This window comes from Atta colombica, unplaced genomic scaffold, assembly GCF_001594045.1.
Source record: "Atta colombica isolate Treedump-2 unplaced genomic scaffold, Acol1.0 scaffold29, whole genome shotgun sequence".
Taxonomy (NCBI): domain Eukaryota; kingdom Metazoa; phylum Arthropoda; class Insecta; order Hymenoptera; family Formicidae; genus Atta; species Atta colombica.
This window is the reverse complement of record NW_017259392.1, coordinates 173,818-193,239: the sequence shown is the minus strand read 5'-3', so window position 1 is coordinate 193,239 and position 19,422 is coordinate 173,818. Positions and strand designations below refer to the sequence as shown.

Here is a 19,422-nt window from a genome sequence, read left to right as displayed (position 1 = left end):
TGCTATTCAGTAAAATATAAAAAATAGTTTATTATATAGGAAATTGCGAAAGTTTCATAATTTTTTTGAATTGGGAATCTTCCCTTATTGATATACATATTTAAATCATTATATGCAAAGAAATAATATATAATATTGTCTTTATAGATGACATTGTGCGCCAAGACAATAGCAGCAATGACTTCGCTCATCATGATGTAAGAGAGATCTTCTAATTTATACATATATATATGTATACATGTTGATTGTAAGGATTGGATATTATTGTTAATAAATTAAATATTTTAATGTATTTATTAATTGTTTTATAAGAAGAATGTAGTGTAGTATATGTTTAAACGTATCGTATGAATTATCTATAAATGATTGAAAGAATATTAATTGATAAATTCTTTGATTAATTGAAAAATTTCTGATAAATTGGAATTCGATTTTTTAAATCAAATATATCAAAGGAAGTTATTATTTATTGCGACATTAATTGTATTATTATACGTATACATAGTGTTCCTTAAATAGCCGACACTAATCATATAGCGCTATTCCTGATCAAAAATTGAATTGAAAAGTCTCTACTATTTTGCAACTTTCATAATAGTTTATAGTTAGGTAACCGGATACGCGCTTATGCAGCAGTTTTTAAAAATTAATATTTCCTCGTTGCGAAAATTGCAAAATTGTACAGGACTTTTCGATTCAATTTTTAATCAGGAATAGGGCATGATTAATGTCCGCTATTTAAAAAACACTCTGTATACATATAGCTAAAAGAAGTAACAGAATTATTGACACATTTTAGGTATATGAATTTCTGAATTGACTGAACAGAACAAAAAATTGTTTTACAAGATTAAAGTAGACGTAAAATTAGAAAGTGGGGCAAATGATTTTTACTAAAAATGAAAAAAAAAGTTGAAAATTTGTATTTTTTAGTTCGTAGACCTATATAACATAGACATTTTCTTAATATAAATGTTCTATCCTAGTAAAAATTTCATTACAAATGGATGGAATGTGCATTTTATGTATACAGTATATCATTTTAATTGACGCATTAAAATATCTCTTGAACAGTGAATTTTAAAGAAAAATGTTTCAGACAAAAGTTATATGGTTTGGAAGGGGATATAAGATGGTACTACTGATTTGATCTTAGAAAGTTATTTCAAGATCACGTAAAGATCGGTTTCTTAAATGGAATCCCATATATTTTATTGCATTCTTATAATTTATCTCGAGCTTTCCAAAATACTATAGATCAAGATTATTGGCGGTTGTACCTCTTATTTTCATTTTTATGTAGAAATGTAATTTTTAGTGTAAAAATGAAAATAAAAGGAACAATCTTCAATTCTTAATTTTGACAAATGTTATCCAAATCATGATCTTGAATAACATTAAAGATTTTAACCGTGTTAGTTGGATACCTTATAATACTTAATGCCGGCGGTACTGTAACTTGCAAGCTTTATAATTCAAAAAATACTTAATGAAAATAAACTTAATTATAATAATTAATTATATATTTTGGAAAGCTTTCAAGATAAACTACAAGAATATATATGCAATGAAATATATGGAATTCCATTTAAGAAATTAATGATGATCTTTACGTGACCTTGAAACAACTTTCCAAGGTTAAACCAATAGTCTTGTGTCCTCTTCCAAACCATATAATTTTTGCCTACAAAAACATTTTTCTTTAAAATTCACTTTTCAAGAGCTTATTTTAATGCATCAATTAAAATGATATGTATGATATGTATACAGGGTGTCCTGAAAGTTTTTGCCAATCGCTTTTGTGTAAATAGAGCAGACTAAACTGAGTAGAAAAGTTCTCTACCATTTTGCAATAGTTAATGAAATACTGATCGTTAAAGACAGCCGAATTAGCGCGTCCGTTCGGTCTACTAATACCAAAGTGTACGCCCATTGATGGCTCGGCATGCGAGACGCGGGGAGTAAGAATAGTTTAGCAGGCACGCCAGTCAAGTCATAACATGGAGGCTCGCCTGCGCGGCGCGAGGTGCTTGATGCCAGGCAGTCCCCACTCCCAACGCGCCAAGTATTTGCGATGGATATTCGGTGTTTTATAAATTAATATCTCGATTGCGAAAATGGGGAAATGATTGAGAACTTTTCGAAAGCTCACTTTAATTTTCACTCTAAAAAGGTTCGTTCATTCTAAAACGTTAACCCACGGTTTTTTTATACTTATACTACATACCAATTTTAATAATTATGGTAAATCATTATGGTTAATTAAATAATATATTTTTTATGCGTATGCGTGTCATATACGTATGTACATACTAGAATAATTGTTATTTTAACATTTGAAATTTAATTAGGATAGGAGTTCAATCCTAAAACGGTTGAATATCTCAAAAAAATAATATCATATTTAAAAAAATTTTTTCAACAATTTTAACCCGAGCTACCGGAGCAAGGATAGACGGCAAAACACCTTTGTAAACAAAATTCGACCGACGCTCTAATTTTTAATTAATTTTAAAGTTTTTTTTTTAATATGCTCAAAATTGAATGAGTTAAAAACCCATTTCGCGTAAATTTTGATCACGGTTGCCGATCCAATGAAGTGAGCAGAAGAAATCAAAATTACACGATATAATGAATATTCATTGAACTGTAATCAAAATTTACGCAGAATGAGCTTATAACTCATCATCAATATCGAGCAAATAAAAAAACTTAAAATTGATTAAGAATTACAGCGTCAGCCGAATTTTTCGCCTATATAGAGATAAACCAAAGTCGTGGAACCAACTGTTTACCCCCCCCCCCCCCCCCCCCAAAGAAAATTATCGATTGCATGCACGTTATAATTAATTATAGATATGAAGTCGCTAATTTTCTCACAGGATAAAAAGCTGGTTCCCCACAACTCTGGTTCACCTTATATTGTGCCTCTGCACAGAGATTGTTGGCGTGAAAAAGCTTCTAGTAAACAATTATATTCTCAAAATGGCCGATTGAACCAAGTGCGGAGTAATCGAAGAACCTTTGCGCTGAGCGCACAGCAACGGAAATAATTCGATTCTTTGGGTACCCGAGATCAATCGTTTATGATGTTGTAGCAAAATATACGGCTTTAGAACAGTCAAATGAAGGTTCTAGTACGCCAGCGAGGAAGAGCCACTCAAAAGAACGTACCGCGAGGACCCCCGCAGTCGTTGAAAAGACTCAAGCGCTAATTTCGGATGACCCAGGGCAATTGTGAAAATTAACATCGATTGTTGATGTAAGCGAGCCAATACGTCGAATTGCCGAGGAGGACCTTTGATACAAATTGTACACATTAAAGATATGACAGATGCTCTCTGAGGCTGCCAAAACAAGCTGAGTTGCTCGCCTCAGTTCCCATTTCCGATTCTGGCCTTCCAACAACCCAGATTTAAATTCCTTGGATTACTACGTAAGCACAGTTGAAAGGGTCACAAACAAGTCTCGACATCCCAATGTAACATCATTAAGGATCGCTATTGAGTCAGCATTCGTCGACATGAACAGCACTATGTTACAGCGTGCGTGCGAATGCTTCCGACCGAGAATAGATGCCGCCATTCAAGCTAATTATATCAAATAATTATGCTCTTTAGTGATCCCCCAAATGCTATGTAAAAGGATTTTTTGTAATATTATTATTTAATTATTCATTAATATGTATATAATATTATTCATAAATATTTTAAAGAAATTGTTCAATTTGTCCAGATTTTGATGACACACCCTATATAAGTGTAAAAAGCCATGGGTTAGCGCAATGAACCATTTTAGAGTGAAAACTAAATTGAAAAGTTTTCAACCATTTCACAATCATTTTCACAATCGAGATATTAATTTCTAAAGCATCAAATATCCGTCATTGCAATTGCTTGGCGCGCTGGATGTGAGGATTGTCTGTCAAGCGCGCTTGCCAAGCTATTCCCTACGATCCGCGTGCCGAGCCATCAATGGGCGTACACGTTGGCATTAGCAGGCCGAACGGACGCGCTTATTCGGCTATTTTTAACGATTAGTATTTCCGGCAATTGTCGCTTATAAACAACATGCTTAGCAACGACGCGCCTTTAAACGTTAATATCTCGTTAACTATTGCGAGCATTGTAAAATAGTATAGAGGACTTTTCGATTTAGTTTGCTCTACCTGCTCAGGACGGGTGGGGCCAAAATTTGGCCATCCTGTATATATTGTATATAGTGTGTATATGTATATAGGATATAAATTGCCAAATTTGGTTAATCTTAAATAATTTTATATTCAAATATTATTAACTGTATAGAAAAAACTACAAGAGACAAAAATCATTAATTTTCTTCTCATATTATCTAAGAATTTTTTCAGAATTTTTTATCAACTTTTTAGTACTGCGCTTTTCTTACTTTTCCAACATGAGAAAGTACGGTTTTAAAAATGGTTTCTGAAAAAGTTTTCAGAACTTTATGAAAAGAAAATAAATGATTTTTGTCTGTGGCAGTTTTTTTATAAAGTTGATAGTATTTGAGTAAAAAATTATTCAAGACAATATTTTTAGTAATTAATATCTTGTTAATTATTGCGAAAATTGTAGAGTACTTTTCGACTCAATTTAGTCTGCTCTATCTACACAAAAGCGATTGGCCAAAACTTACGGGACATCCTGTATATATACTAGGGTCGTTTGAATGTTTGAATATTTTGATGAGCCTCAACATGAAAATGGTATTACTCATAAAAACTCTGGTATTACGTACATTTTTTTTGCAAAATGCCTGTGAAAATTGTAGCCATTTTGGACGCTCAAAACTACTAGTTTAGTATTCGTTTCTTTTCTTTGCAATTATGGATAGAAGCAAGTGAAAGATAAAAATTTTATTATAAACAATGCACATTTTATCCATTTTTTATTTTTACTTCGCACTTGCTTCTATCCATAATTGAAAGAAACACATAGTAAAAGTTAGACAGAGTTTATGAAATAATAAATTTGATTTTCGTTGGATATTTATAGAATTCCGTGACTTTTTCTTTTTATGAACTGCATCCTTCTCGTGCCAACGTCACACGCAACAGATGAATTTCTGTAGATTATAATCTACTGTATCTAGGCTATATTTGGATTCTCACCCAAGTGCGACCCAGGTATCACTTCTTGCTATTTTAAACAAAGATGACATTCGGAGAGCACTCGGGTAGAAATCCGACATGTTTCTAGGACATCTATCAGCATATCAGCATCTATAATCTTTTTTTTACAATTGAAAAAATTGCTTACTTCTGTCTGTAACTTGTATGTATCGGATGCTGACCATATCTTACCGTAATTGCAAATGCCACATCCACCTGTATGCAATGTTGAAGGCATTTGTTTGCAACATTTGTTTGCGATTCTTGTCTGTTTCTGTCTGGCTTGTGTACGCAACGGATGGTATTTATCCGTAATTACGGATATCGTATTCATTTGCATTTATTGTAGGTCAATATTGCATAGATGCAGATGAATGTGATATCTGTAATTGCGGATACCATTCTTCATCTGTGTTTGTATGCCATGATCTATATATGCTGAAAAATCGATTAAAACCGATTTAAAAAATGTCCAAATCGAGCGGGATTTTTGCATAAAAAATTCGGTATTAGAGATTTAAAATAATCAAATAATGTGCGGTGATCTACTTCAATTCAAAATTATAAAATTCCATAAGTTATAATTACTCTGCTCAAAAAAATTAAGAAATCGCTATTTCTCAGCGAATTTTTGCCCATTTTTAAACTGTAATTATTCTGTAAGCGAATAATTAACGTAAAAAAAGATTGAAAAAGGATTTTATAGAACTCTTTATAAGTTTTTGTTCAATTTTTATTTAGTTTAATATTCAAAGGCGTTGTGAGCTTTCAATAAGAACGTATTTGAGACATCTAAAATCTTGAAGTTTGCAGTCTTCTACTGATTAACAAAAAAATTAACAAACATAATCATTGATACTATTTCAAAGTATGGATTTTGCACTTTCAATTAAAAAAAATCTTTATCCTATATCGATTATTTAGCAAGATATGATCATTTTTAAAATAACTCTTTTATGATTTTAGTGCGCGCATGCGTATATGGAGTGTATGTGTGTACATGTAGATCTTTTATCATTATTTTCTTCTTATTAAGAAAAGAAATGAATGATTATTTTTTGAATAGTTACTAATAGTTACGTTGAGTAGTTACAGTTTAAAAATGGGCAAAAATTTACTGAAAAAAATGCGATACCCTAATTTTTCTGAGTAGTGGTTTTAATACAATGCTTAATTTTTACACGATTTGAAAAAAATGAATCATATTTAAGATTTATTTTAATTGTAAGGGCCTAGTGGAATAAATATAATGAAAATGTTCTCATTTGAGTTGTTTTTTTTTTTTAAATAATTTACATAAGAAGACGCTTACATATCAAATTTTTTAATTTACATTTTAAATTTTTATATGGAGACTAAGTTAGAGTAAAAAAACAATTTTTTAAATAATTTTCCAATTTTAACTTATTTTTTTTGTTAGTAATCAAAAGTTAAAAATCAAAAGTTCTGAAAAATTAATTATGCCTGTATAGATATCAATGAGGATATTTTTTTCTTTTTTAACTTGTGATTAGCAAAATATTTCAATATGGAAGTTTATAGATATTATTCTTGAAGCTTCCACAGGTGCTCTCTATATAAAGATTGTGCGTTTCGCAAGTTTTCTCCGTGTCCAGATCCATTCTCTTGGAATGTTAACATTTCGTGAACCTTGCAACTTCCACTTCGTCGGAGCGAGGAGCAGCCTGATACGAGAAGTATTATATAAATATTATAAAATATTAGAGAGCTATAATAAAAATGTATCGCTCATTTTTTTTTCAAAAAATTAGCAAGATAATGTAAATTTTATTTTTTTCAATGTGACTCATTCAAAAAATTTGAAAAAAAATATTTTGTAGGAAGTTAAACAGAGATTCACATGCAATTTTTTTTAAGGTTGTAGATCAAACGTAATCAGGATGAAAAAAATGTTTAAAAGTTATTTTCATTTTTCCAGAATCAAAATTCGCATCAAGAAGGATTAAAAAGTATCCTTATTAATATCTAGATATAATTGATTTTAAAAAATTTTTTTAGAATTTTATTTGATTTTTTAATAAGTTAAAAAAAAATCAAGAAATTATAGAAAAAATCGTTTTTTCGCTTTTGGTCTCCATATAGAAGTCTAAAATTTCATATGTAAACGTCTTTTTATGTAAGTTATCTTAGAAAAAAAGGTTAATTTAAAAAGTCATGGAGACATTTTCATTATACTTATTCTGCTAGATTCCTTTTTTTATATGAGATATTTATAGTACAATGATTTTTTATTTGAAATTACATTTTCAATTTAGTTTTGGAAAACACATTTATCTTAGTGGAATGGAACCTAGGATCTCTGAATTACGAGTCTTCTTGTGAGTCTACGTACTATATCATTTCTTCAATTGATGAATGCATTATTTATTATCTATTTATTTTATAACCAGCAGGCAAAAATAATTCGATATTTCACAATTTAGAGGATGACATTGGAATATCTTTCAATATAATATCAATCTGATTCCTTAAGGACAACAGTAATCCGTTACTATCCGAAATTGTATGATTTTGCGTATGGGTTTCATCACGGTAAATAATTAAATCCGTTTTAATGCAGTTGAATTCGAATTTATCATTCACAAAAGCAATCTATTTTAATAAAAAAAATTTCATTATTTCACACATCAAAATGCAAATCGATTTTATGTGGTGCGAGTTAAATTTGCTGTTTTGAATCATAATTAAATTATAAAGTCTTTATTTTTCTTTGTCAACTGCATAACGTCTTTACAAAAATACAATTTGAGCTTTCATCCTTAAGTCGTTATTGTTTGTCTAGATGCTACTTCCAATTTGAATGTATTTTTAATGTATTTTCAATGTAATCATATATATATTTTTAATGTACACACATCAGTTTCTAATTATATACATCATTCTGTAAAATAATAAATGTCACATTCAAATATGAAAAATTACAATTAGTTCTAACAAATCGTTCAATCGTTCACAATGTGTCGTACATAGGATAGTATCAGAAGATTATGTACCTAACTTAATAGTTTTCATAAGCAATGTGAAGAACAAAGTTATTCACGTAATTGTAAGATATTATTATTAAACATTTATGCAAACTTTCAAATATATTTGAAATTCAATAAATATAACTTTGTAATAAATATAATTTTCTTTCCTTATTTATACACCTCTTCCTCCTCCTCCTATTGCTTGTGGCCGAGCGTGATGACTTCTCTCATATGTAGTGTGCACACTGGTTATACAATCATATGGGATCTATAGTTTAAAGTCGATTCCAAATGATGAAATTTTGTTAGAGAAATGCTCTTGGCAAAGATACTCTCGTTGCCATTTCCTTCCAAAAGAAGATACGAGCGTATGAAAATATTTTTAATTTTACTGAGAGTCAAACCCAGGTTGTTCTCTAATATAACGGATCAGTGCGCAGTGTTTGTTTTACCACGCTCGCTTTCATTTATACATATAGTCGAATATAATATTCAAAAATTCGATTGTGAATCTTGGATTAAACCTAACTACAATCGAGTCAATATATTAAGAATGAGGTATTATTAAAACTGATTGAAATTACAAGTAATCGCTGAATTTAGAATTGAAATGGATTTATATTGTCTTTTCTAGCAAATCAAATTCAAATGGATTACTGTTGAAAGTCAGACATCTAATCTTTCCTAATTACTCTGCCAACGATTTTATCCTCTTAGTTTTATCTTTTAAGACTATTATTTCCAAACTCATTATTTATTTCTGCATTAATCTTTTCTTGTACTTATTATTAAAAGTCCTGTATTCTAGTCTTTACATTTTAAATAATAATCTAGATAACACAGAAAGAGTTCAAAAGAGTTCAAAAAGAATTCAGTCATATGTTATCAATGATACAAAAAAATTCTTTTTCTGAAAAGAATTTTTGTTGCATCTGAAAATGAATTCAGAATTGATGACATATCATTGAATTCTTTTTGAACTCTGTGCTATCTGGGAAACGTGTATATTCTCTTTCTGATTATTTATATCAATTATTATTTCGAGAGCTTTCCGATCTCTTGCGTTAATCTATATACAAAAGTGATAGAATCACATACAATCAAGAATTACATACAAAAATTACTGATTTCATTGATTTTTGTAATTGAAATGGATTTAGATTATAAAAAAAATACACGTTTCAATACACAGGCAGATTATTTTATCATGCATTCATCCAGATTGATTTTCGATTAGTAACACCTTATATCAGAATGTAATAACTTCAGATTGGAAATAATGCACAAAGGCGATATTGAAACCGATTATGATTTGTCTATAATTAAAGCCGATTATTCTTTATTAATTTAAGCGCCGAGCACCGATTATGAACCGATTAAAACCAATTAAAATCGATTAAAATATATTTCAATCGATTTTAATCGAACATTTTCGTTAGGGGCGTTGCGTACACAAAATCCAGACTAAGGACTTCCAGGTAAGCGAGCGAGGTAATTGAACATGTATATGTTGTTGACTCGCTGCGATTAATTCATTATCTCATCAATCACCCTATTACTGAGGATTATTCACGATATTCTTGTACTCTCTTTCAGAAGGCAATTTTCTTGATTCTTTTGACAAGAAGTGTAAGGAGGACTGATATCAGTGTTGGGTAGTATTTCTATACATGTATTTAGATATATGTATTTAGATACATGTATAAAGATACATTTTGTATCTAACCTGTATCTGAAATACATTTAAATTTGAGTATTTGTGTTTGTATTATACACAGTATCTGATTATAATATTTGAACTGATTTTCAGATACATTTTCAGATAATTTCCTTAGCAATGATATGCACGATTCCATTACATGTGTGATAACATCACTTCTGATTAAGGCCTATACAAATATAAGTTTGTAAAACTTAACAAATAATCTCTGGAAAATCGCTTATCGCTAATATAATTATATTATTAAATTATTTTATGATATAATAATTGCAAGTTTTTCCAATTTCATTTTTACTTGCCGAATTTTCGTATTATAATTGGAGTAATAATGTAAGGATTAAGTATTATTAATGTCGAAACTCCAGTTTTTGTTTGCAAAAAACAATATATAATGTATGTGTTGTTGTCGAGGCTTTTTTTAGTTATTTTATTATTAGATTATATTAAAATTTAATTGTCTTTAAAACAATAAAATCATAATTATCATCAAACAATAAAAAAATGATTATATAAATAATTTATTTAATATGTTTTTTAATATTACCATTATTATAACAAAATTTAATATAATTTAAAAATATCTGATATGTATCTGAAGATACTTTTGAAATATCTGTATCTATTTAAATATATAAATACATTTTTGTACATGTATCTATTATCTGTATATAGATAGATAGATTTTCACACGTGTGTATTTGTCTGTATTTAGATACATTTTACTAATTGATATTACTAATTGATATTACATTAATTATATTATTATAACTATTACTAATTGATATTACATTTGTCATACGAATTAATTGGCTGCAGAACAGAAAGATTCTTAAAAAGTTTGTACGATAAAAAATTTTTTCTTTCTTCTATTATTAGCCAGGTAGCCTAGCGGGTTGAAACTGGGCCATTGATGTTTGTCTGAGATCGAGAGATGGTCCCGCAATATTGTATATCGGCAGAGAAAATCTGCATAAATTCTGTCATACGTTATATATTTGTTATATATTATATATCCTTCATATTTCAAACTTCATATTTTTTCGTTATTCTTTGTGATATGGTCTTCTAGAAAATTCTAGTAATTATCGATGACATCTAAATGTTTGTTAGCGTTTATTCTTTCTCAAAAAAAGAACCCATGTCATATACAAACATCCAGCTATCTAACGGCTATGAGTCTAATGATAGACGGCGAGAGCGCGCGAGTGCGCCTCAGAAACTACAACGGATCTAGCCGCCAATCGCGCTCGCGGATTTTCTTCCGCGCATAATCATAGGACTCCTTTTTACGAAAGATTGCCAATCATTCTTGGCGCCCGGGTCACCTCAAATTTTTAATTATTAGAGCCTTCTCAATTGGCAATTAACGAGAAAGTGCCTTGTCTTACCAGCTGATAAAAAGACGAATCAGCTATCGGCAGTTCTCTCTCTTCGTTAGTATCAGCCGAGAAAATCAGCCGCTGAAATAAGACCGCTGAATAGAATTCTTAGTCTTGCCAAAAGACTTTCACATATTTTCCGTCATGAGTCCATTCCGTCTGAAATTCAATTATATGTAATGTGAACTGAGTAAAATAAACTGAGTAAAATAAATTTGTAACTGTGCATAAATCTGTGAACTTTTGTGTCTTTTTCGTGGCGTTACACCAGCATTATTTGTCCGCTCTCTTTATTCGTGTTTGTCGCGTGTTCTCGAACAATGTCTTTGGAAACTGGTGCTTTGATATTTATATGTTTTCGGCTTGTTCCAAATTGTATTGAAAATGGCTACTACCCCCCCTCTCACTACCCCCCAGACGCCTACTGCCACCTAGCGGTAGTCGCGTGTCATAGGGGAGCAGGAGAAATTAAATTGGAAAAAGAGATTATTGGCCTTCCTGAAAGCCAGGATCAGGTGGCAAAGCTTTGGAGTAGGGTGAGAAAGAACGGCAAATAGGTCTACAAATAAGTCTGACCCTTTTTTTACAGAAAATTGATATTTATTTATAAAAAAATCAAAGCACATGTCAGTCTTGAAAATAATCTCTATTATCACTTTCGACACACTTTTGCCTCTCTCGGGCAGCTGGTGAATCTCTGTTCGGAAGAACAATGGTGGTTTTGATTCAATAAATTCGGTTATGGAATTTTCCGACTTCTTTATGTGTTTTAAAGTGCATATCAACGAGTACTGTAGAGAACAAAAAAAGATGGAAATCTGTAGAGGTCATATCTAGAGAATAAGCCGCATGATGGAAAATTTCTTAGCCTAAAATAGTTCTTTAGTTGCTATCATCGAATGAAATCGTGCGTTATCCTGCTTAAGAAAATCCTGCTTAAATCTTGATAACAGGCAAACTGTTGTGTCATAGCGTTTCGCATTGTTTTTTGAGCACGTACAGGACCAGCCTTCTATATTCTTTCCAATTTCTGCAATCGATAAGAAATCGTTTGTTGAGTGACATCCAGTTATTTAGCAAACTCTTTTTGTGTTTGACAAGTTTTTTTGCAATAGTTGATCTTTCCTCGTTTTCAACTTTTGGTGCTCCCGAATGATATTGATCGAAATTACTCGTCCGAAACTTTACGGTTAAACTATGTACATCATTTCTTTCGCTTCGAGAATACTTTTTTTAATCGGAAAGCGAACAGAATACAATATCTCATGTGGTTGTCGATCATCATACTCACTTTTAAAATTTGTGAGATTATGTCATTTAGCAAGGTTTCCATGTGTAATTTTTTTTTTAATCATAAAGGTTGGTATTATGAATCCCCAAAGCAGCGAAAAAAATATTTGAATTTATAGTAAAGTTATAGTTGATTAATCTGACCCGGACAGGTCAGAATTTATTTGTAGATAAGCTATAGAAATCGAAACTTTAAACGGTCTAACTCGGATCTTAATACTTATATGATTTTATGTGAATTGATTTTTATATATTACGTAGTCTCCAGAAACGCGCGCCGAAATGATTTTTTGGTCTTGAAAACGTTAACTCTACTAAACTACTGCAGTAATATCACAAATTAAATTGACTAGCAATTTAATAAATGTTTATTCGTATCTTTGAAATTATTTTAATAATGTTGAATAACATATTAAAATCTGTAAATAATTAATTCTTATTGAGAAAAATATTATTTCGGCTAGGAGTCGAACCCAGATTTTTTGCATTCCGTGCGAGCGTTCTAAGTCTTTAGACTACCGAGCGTCCTAAGCCTTTAGATTCTCGCACGGAATCCAAGAGATCCGATTGCGACATAAAAATCATATCCAGTGGAATGTCTGTTCAATCAGTGATAACGGAGCATAAGTTGCAGCATAAACATGACTTTTTTATTAGGATAACTAATTAAAATTTTAATTAAAATTTTAGACGAAGAACCTGTTAATAATAAGCATTTGATTTCGGAAATATTAAACATCAAAAAACAAAAAAAACAGTCTAAATTTACAAACAGATACTGAGGACCTCATAAAGCTTACATACCGTTAATAAACAAATTCTGATATTGCAAGATTATTTTATTATTCGTCAGTCAGTCGTTTGTCTCTCGTGACAATACAAGTAACATATATGTTTACCACATTGTCTCATTTTAAATATTTTTTCAAATAATAATTATTGTCTCTATACAACATTAATTTTATATTATGACTAACTTTTTTCTACTGCGATATCGTTATTATTTTACTATAAATCAAAACATTGACACTTAATAATATAGAAATTGCCGAGCATTTTCTCGGCACGAAATTTAATTTTATGACTAGTTAGATGAGTTATTTCTATCAGTGTGCTGCATTTGTTCGAATTTTTTTCTTTTAATTTATTTTTAACTTGACCTTTTACCAGAACATCGGGAAATTTTAAACAACTGGTCATCCAGCCGTTTGTAAGAAATTTCCGTTTCTCTGCAAAACATCGCTCTGGTCATCATTACTATGTTTATAATTTCATCTATCTCTTCGACTGCGTTCAACTATTGTAACTTATACATATATGACTTGCATATCTGAAGAAGGCTCAATCGTGAGACCGAAACATATAATATATATATTATTTTTAATTAATTACAGACTGTTAATAGTAGATATATTTCTCGTTTGAGTTTTTATGTTTTAAAATATTTCGTTATATTTAACTCTTATGTGTCTTGTATATTCTCGATATTGTTTCATAAAAATGAAAATAATAGATACAACCTCCAATAGCCTTGATCTTAACAAGTGTTATCAGGACATCCCGAACAATATTCAAGAGGTTCGTCGGATACCTTGCGTAATGCTAATGTCGGCGGTGTCGTTACTTTCAAACTTTATAACTCAAAAAGTATTGGAAGTACAAATAAGTTTCCGCCGTTTTTTATCAAAAATTAAGCATTTATTGTGAAAGAACAGTACATATTTAAAGTAATCGCTAGTCATTACTTTTTCCCATCTTTCTGGTAGCATGTGGATACCGCGTCGGAAAAACGCTTCATCTTTTGAGGTTCCAATCATCGATACAATTTTTGTATCTTCATATGATGTGAAATGCTGCTCAGACAGGCTATGTGTCATCGATCGGAACAAGTGGTAGTCGGAAGGAGCAATGTCTGGAGAATAGGGCGGGAGGGATAGAACTTCCCATTTGAGTGTTTCTAAGTAGGTTTTGACCGGCGCCGCAACATGTGATCGAGCATTATCATGCAGGAGAATAATTTTGTCATGCCTGGAATAGTAGTGGGCATGTTTTTCCTTGAGTACTCGGCTCAATCTCATCAATTGTCTTCGGTAGAGAGCTCCAGTAATGATCTTGTTCGATTTGAGCAACTCATAATACACGACACCAAGCTGATCCTACTAAATACACAATATGTTTTTTTCCATGAATATTCGGCTTGGCTGTCGATGTTGAAGCATGACCAAGTGGTCCCCATGATTTCCTCTTCTTTGGGTTATCGTAATGAATCCATTTTTCATCACTAGTGACTATACGATGCAAAAAACCCTTTCGTTTATGCCTGGCAAGCAGCATTTCACATGTGAAAAATTGGCGTTCAACGTTTCTCGGCTTCAGTTCATATAGAAGTTAGTTACTGTTGCTGTTGCCTGCTGTTTGGGGACTTTGTTGTGAGTCACCCTGGAAGGCAACACCGTTGCCTGAGGAGTATGGACTCCTACTATTGAATTCGTATAGGATATTTCAAGGAGCATCTCCACCATAGTCTGTCTGCCTCGTTTGGGAGGAGCCAGGACCTCTGAAGTGGGGAATTTAGTCGGATCGCAAAAGATCCGAAGCATCATTTGGCATTCTACCTTCTACTCGTCTGTCAAGCAGTAGCGAAGGTCGAGATTTAACAACATTCGTATTTGTTTTGTTTCCAGCTTCTTCATCTACAAGAACATCATACCTGTTAGCACTTTCGAAATTATGTTTCCCCATTAATTCCGTTTTTCTATTAGAATACGGAAAATTACATAAGTCCGAATTAGAAGCAAGAGCTTGGAGAGTCATTGTTCATGATTCTTCTAGTGTCCGTAATTGAAGTGCTTTCAATGATTGCCATATGCTGATGATAGTCTTGCTTGCAAATGATGGAGCGAGATGGTTCCCCTGGCAATTGATGTACTTGAGAGAGATTCATTAACAAGTTGACATGTGGAATTTGCATGTCTTTTCTTACCGCAGTGTAAATATCTGGATTCGCTTTTGCACATCTTACTGATGTAACCAACACGATAGCATGTGAAATAGATTCGCGACTTGGATATGAATGGCCGATTTATAAATCGTGTCTAATCTTAAAAAAAAATATTTTCTGGATTTGACCAGCAGTCACTAGCAAATTTGAGACGAATTCTTGAGGAGACGTATTCAATTTTGCTATCTTTTATACTTCTGTTGATTGAATTTCTAGGACTTCAGCTTTCGACGATTCAATATATTTCTTAAGCGTGTTGGTGTCTATTTGCTGTGGAACATCTTGAATGATGCCTGTCCTAAGGACTCAAAATGGAATAAAGGCGCGCAGGTTATGTTTAACAAAAACTGGATTGTCTATTATTTATTGGCTGTGGATCTAATCTCTATGAGAATTTTGCCTTTGCCAAATTTTTGATTTCCGTTATATCTGAAATGTCCGATCTAGATACAGATGAGTGTAAAGTGTATAACACTGTCACGGTTATTGGAATACACATGCATACACATACACAGGCCCACGTTGTGCCCGCGTATCTTCTTTTTCTTCTAATTTGATATGGCACTCGCCGCTAAAATGGTGACAATTTCGGCCAGATAAGAAAGTCGATAGTGAATCTGAAACATCCAGGCAGAGAGGAGAGAGAATAAAAATCTCCCTTGCCCCAAATTGCGTAAGCACAATAAATAAAAATCATACTTTTAAACTTAATGATTTATAAAATAGGCATTAGTTAAACGACAGAGTGTAGACGAGAGATTCTGGATTGTATGATGAATATCTATCGAACTCAAAGGAAAGTATTTCTCTACATAGTTTACTAGATTTGCCAGTACACCTATTGTAATAAAAAAAGGAAGTGACATCCTGCTTGAAATTCTCAAAAACATGCAAGGGAACATACCCTTCCGATATAAGCTGTGAGCAAGGTTGTAATGATTGGAGTGAATTCTGAAAATAATAATAAGTTTTCCCCTTTGAGCTTTTTATTATGGAACCATGATTTAACAGAGTTGTTCCTGTGATAAGTATCATATAACTGCCCTTTGAACGTGGCAGAGTGATTAAAGGCTTGAAACTTATTTCTAAAGGAATCTTGAGATAATACTATAAAATCCTGAAAAGATAAATTCGGATCGATGACCATGTAAAGCAGCTTGTCTTGTGAATCGGTTAGCTTTCTCGTTGCTCCAGATGCTTTTATGTCCAAGAATCCACACCAAATGTAGTGAAGTCATGCTTGGTAAATTGGCAAAGTTGATCCTTTGGTTCATGTATCAGGTAACTGGCATTCCTGAAGTGGTGCGACTCCCGAGACACTCCCAGGACACTAATCCGAAAAAATAATTCATCATAACATCAATCCTCGATATGTACAATAGCATAATGATCTAAGCCTCAACTGAGAACACGTAAGCCTCAGCATAGTTTATCCTTAACAACTAAGTTGAGCTCTCTTGAGTAAACACTTGCTCCAACTTTATTTTCGAACTTAGACCGTGAAGAAAAGAAGACTCATTGCAGAATATTTAGCAGATAGTTCTTGAATTTGATATTCTATCATTCATATTCTTAGGCAAAGTGATTATGGAGTCATCAAAATGATGCACATGAGTATAGCTCCCCAAGTTATAATTGAAAGCGGAGGAATGGATCAATTAATGGATCTTTATACATACTTCATTGCATATTTCTGTATAATGTAGTCTCTTAGCATTGGAATCGAGCTAAGGACCTGCTACCTTCTGACAACCAAGTTTGTTACACATTCCAAGTATTCAAAGCTCTGTAGAATAGGGATATCCTTTCTGACTAGATATTTGTATATAAATTTGGACGACATAAATCTTAGATGAAGAGGAATTCCCTTCAGCTATGAGAACATTGATAAGCGTTGATATCCTAAGTCCGAGGGCAATGCGAAGATTCCTGTTGACTAGGCATTCATTGTGATTGCCCTTAAGTTTGAAAATTTGGCAGCCATATTTTATGGCTGATCTTAAGATTTCTCAATATAATCAAAGAAGGAACCTAGGATGCGATCTCCATTTAGAGATAATATATTATTAGAGAGTACGATCCTTTCCGATGAGGAATTGCTCTATGCCTTTGAACTTGAAGTCTAAATGCTCATAAATGTTGTCGAAAATGTTCTGGGAATATCCAAGTTATTAATGCAAACGATGAGTTTGGAAAATTATTCCCGGAAAATCGTTCCTTCTTTTTGGTGAACAATATTCATTGCGATTTGGTGGATGATAATACTAGGCCTCTATTCCTCAAAAAGCTAAAGATGTTGTCCAAGGATGATTGTATTGAATTCCTCGGTACTTCAACATTACGGTTCGTCGAAAATAGCAAATGTTTGCATATTGAAGGAGCAAAGTATCTTTATGGAGGTAATCATTGATATCTGCATAGTATAGTAAAAAATAGAGGACTGAGTATAGATCTTCGAGAAGTATCTTTCAGAGAGATAAAAAAATCAATGAGTTCACATATGAAAGAAATATGTCTTTCAAAAGTAAAGTCATATATAAACTTTCTAGTTTTTGCAGACATGTCAAATTACAACAGACCCGCCATCAGTACGGATGGAATAACATTATCGAACGCAGCTTCGATATCCAGGAAGACAGAAAGAATAATAGCGTTATCAATATGAAACCACCCTATATACAAGGTGTCTAGAAATAATCGCCAAATACAATATTTTATGGGCAGGTACCCATAAAATTAGAGCAGACTAAACTGTCGAAAAGTCGTCTATCATTTTGTAAATTTCCCCAATAGTTAATAAGATATTAATCTTGAAAGATAGCCGAATACACACATGCTCGCCCGGCTTATTACTGCTAAGTATATATGCCTACCGATCACTTGGCGCGCGGGTCTTAGGAGTTGGGGATTGGCTGGCAAGCGCCCTGCGCTGCGCACACCGCCGCAAGCTTCTATAACTCAGACGGCGCGCTTACCAGACTATCCCCGCTCCCCATGGCTCGCGCGTCAAGCGATCGGTAGGCGTATACATTTCGCAGTAGTATTCGGCTATTTTTAACGATTAATATCTCGTTAACTATTGGGGACATACAAAATGATGATAGAGGACTTTTCGACTCACTTTAGTCCGCTCTACCTGCCCATGAAATATTTGGCGATTATTTCCAGACACCTTGTATATATAGTTGGTATAGTTGTATATGTATATATATATGTATATATATATATATATATATATATATATTAGGTGTACAACTTTGCTTCCGCCGTTTTTTTCGAAATTCGAAGCTTTATTGTAAAAAACTGGTTATACATTTATGATTCAAAGTATTGTCCATCGCTGGCCATTACTTTCTCCCATCTTTCGGGTAGCGTACGAATCCCGCGTCGAAAAAACTTTCCTTGCTTCTGAATCATTCCCATGGCTTTGAGGCGTTTTGAAATGGCTTGTTGAGTCACTCCCAAAGATCGTGCCAATTCTTCTTGATTTTGACACGAGTAATGCCTCCAATTCTGTATCTTCCAAAACCTTCTCTCTTCCACCGCCGGTGGAACCTATGCCGGTCTTCAACGTCAAAATCACCGTTCTTGAAGCGTTGAAACCACTCACGACACGTTCTTTCACTAGCGGCCTCATCATAAGTATTTGAGAGCATTCGATGAGTCTCAGCCACAGATTTCTTCATATTGAAGCATAAAACCTCCCGCAAATGATTAGAATTTGGCTCATAAATTGACATTTTCAATCGAATAACTTTATGATGCAGACACAAATCGACTAACGTTTCTATGGGGTTATGTTGATGCCCAAGTTTATTGTATGACGTCTATGATTTATTTATTTCGACCATCACTTACCGCTAAAGTCATCTATAGGAAAACGGTGGAAGCAAAGTTGTACACCTAATATATAT

General features: G+C 32.5%; 1 protein-coding gene across 8 annotated transcripts in view; it reads left to right on the top strand.

The window, feature by feature from the left end:
• LOC108690011 (rho guanine nucleotide exchange factor 12) overlaps positions 1–19,422 on the top strand; it is a 368,684-nt gene that overhangs the window by 332,066 nt on the left and 17,196 nt on the right. For all 8 annotated transcript variants that reach the window (XM_018197048.1, XM_018197050.1, XM_018197047.1 and 5 more), the window contains one exon: positions 148–197. In XM_018197048.1, coding sequence (XP_018052537.1) covers positions 148–197 — 50 coding nt within the window. The remainder of the gene's footprint in view (positions 1–147; positions 198–19,422) is intronic.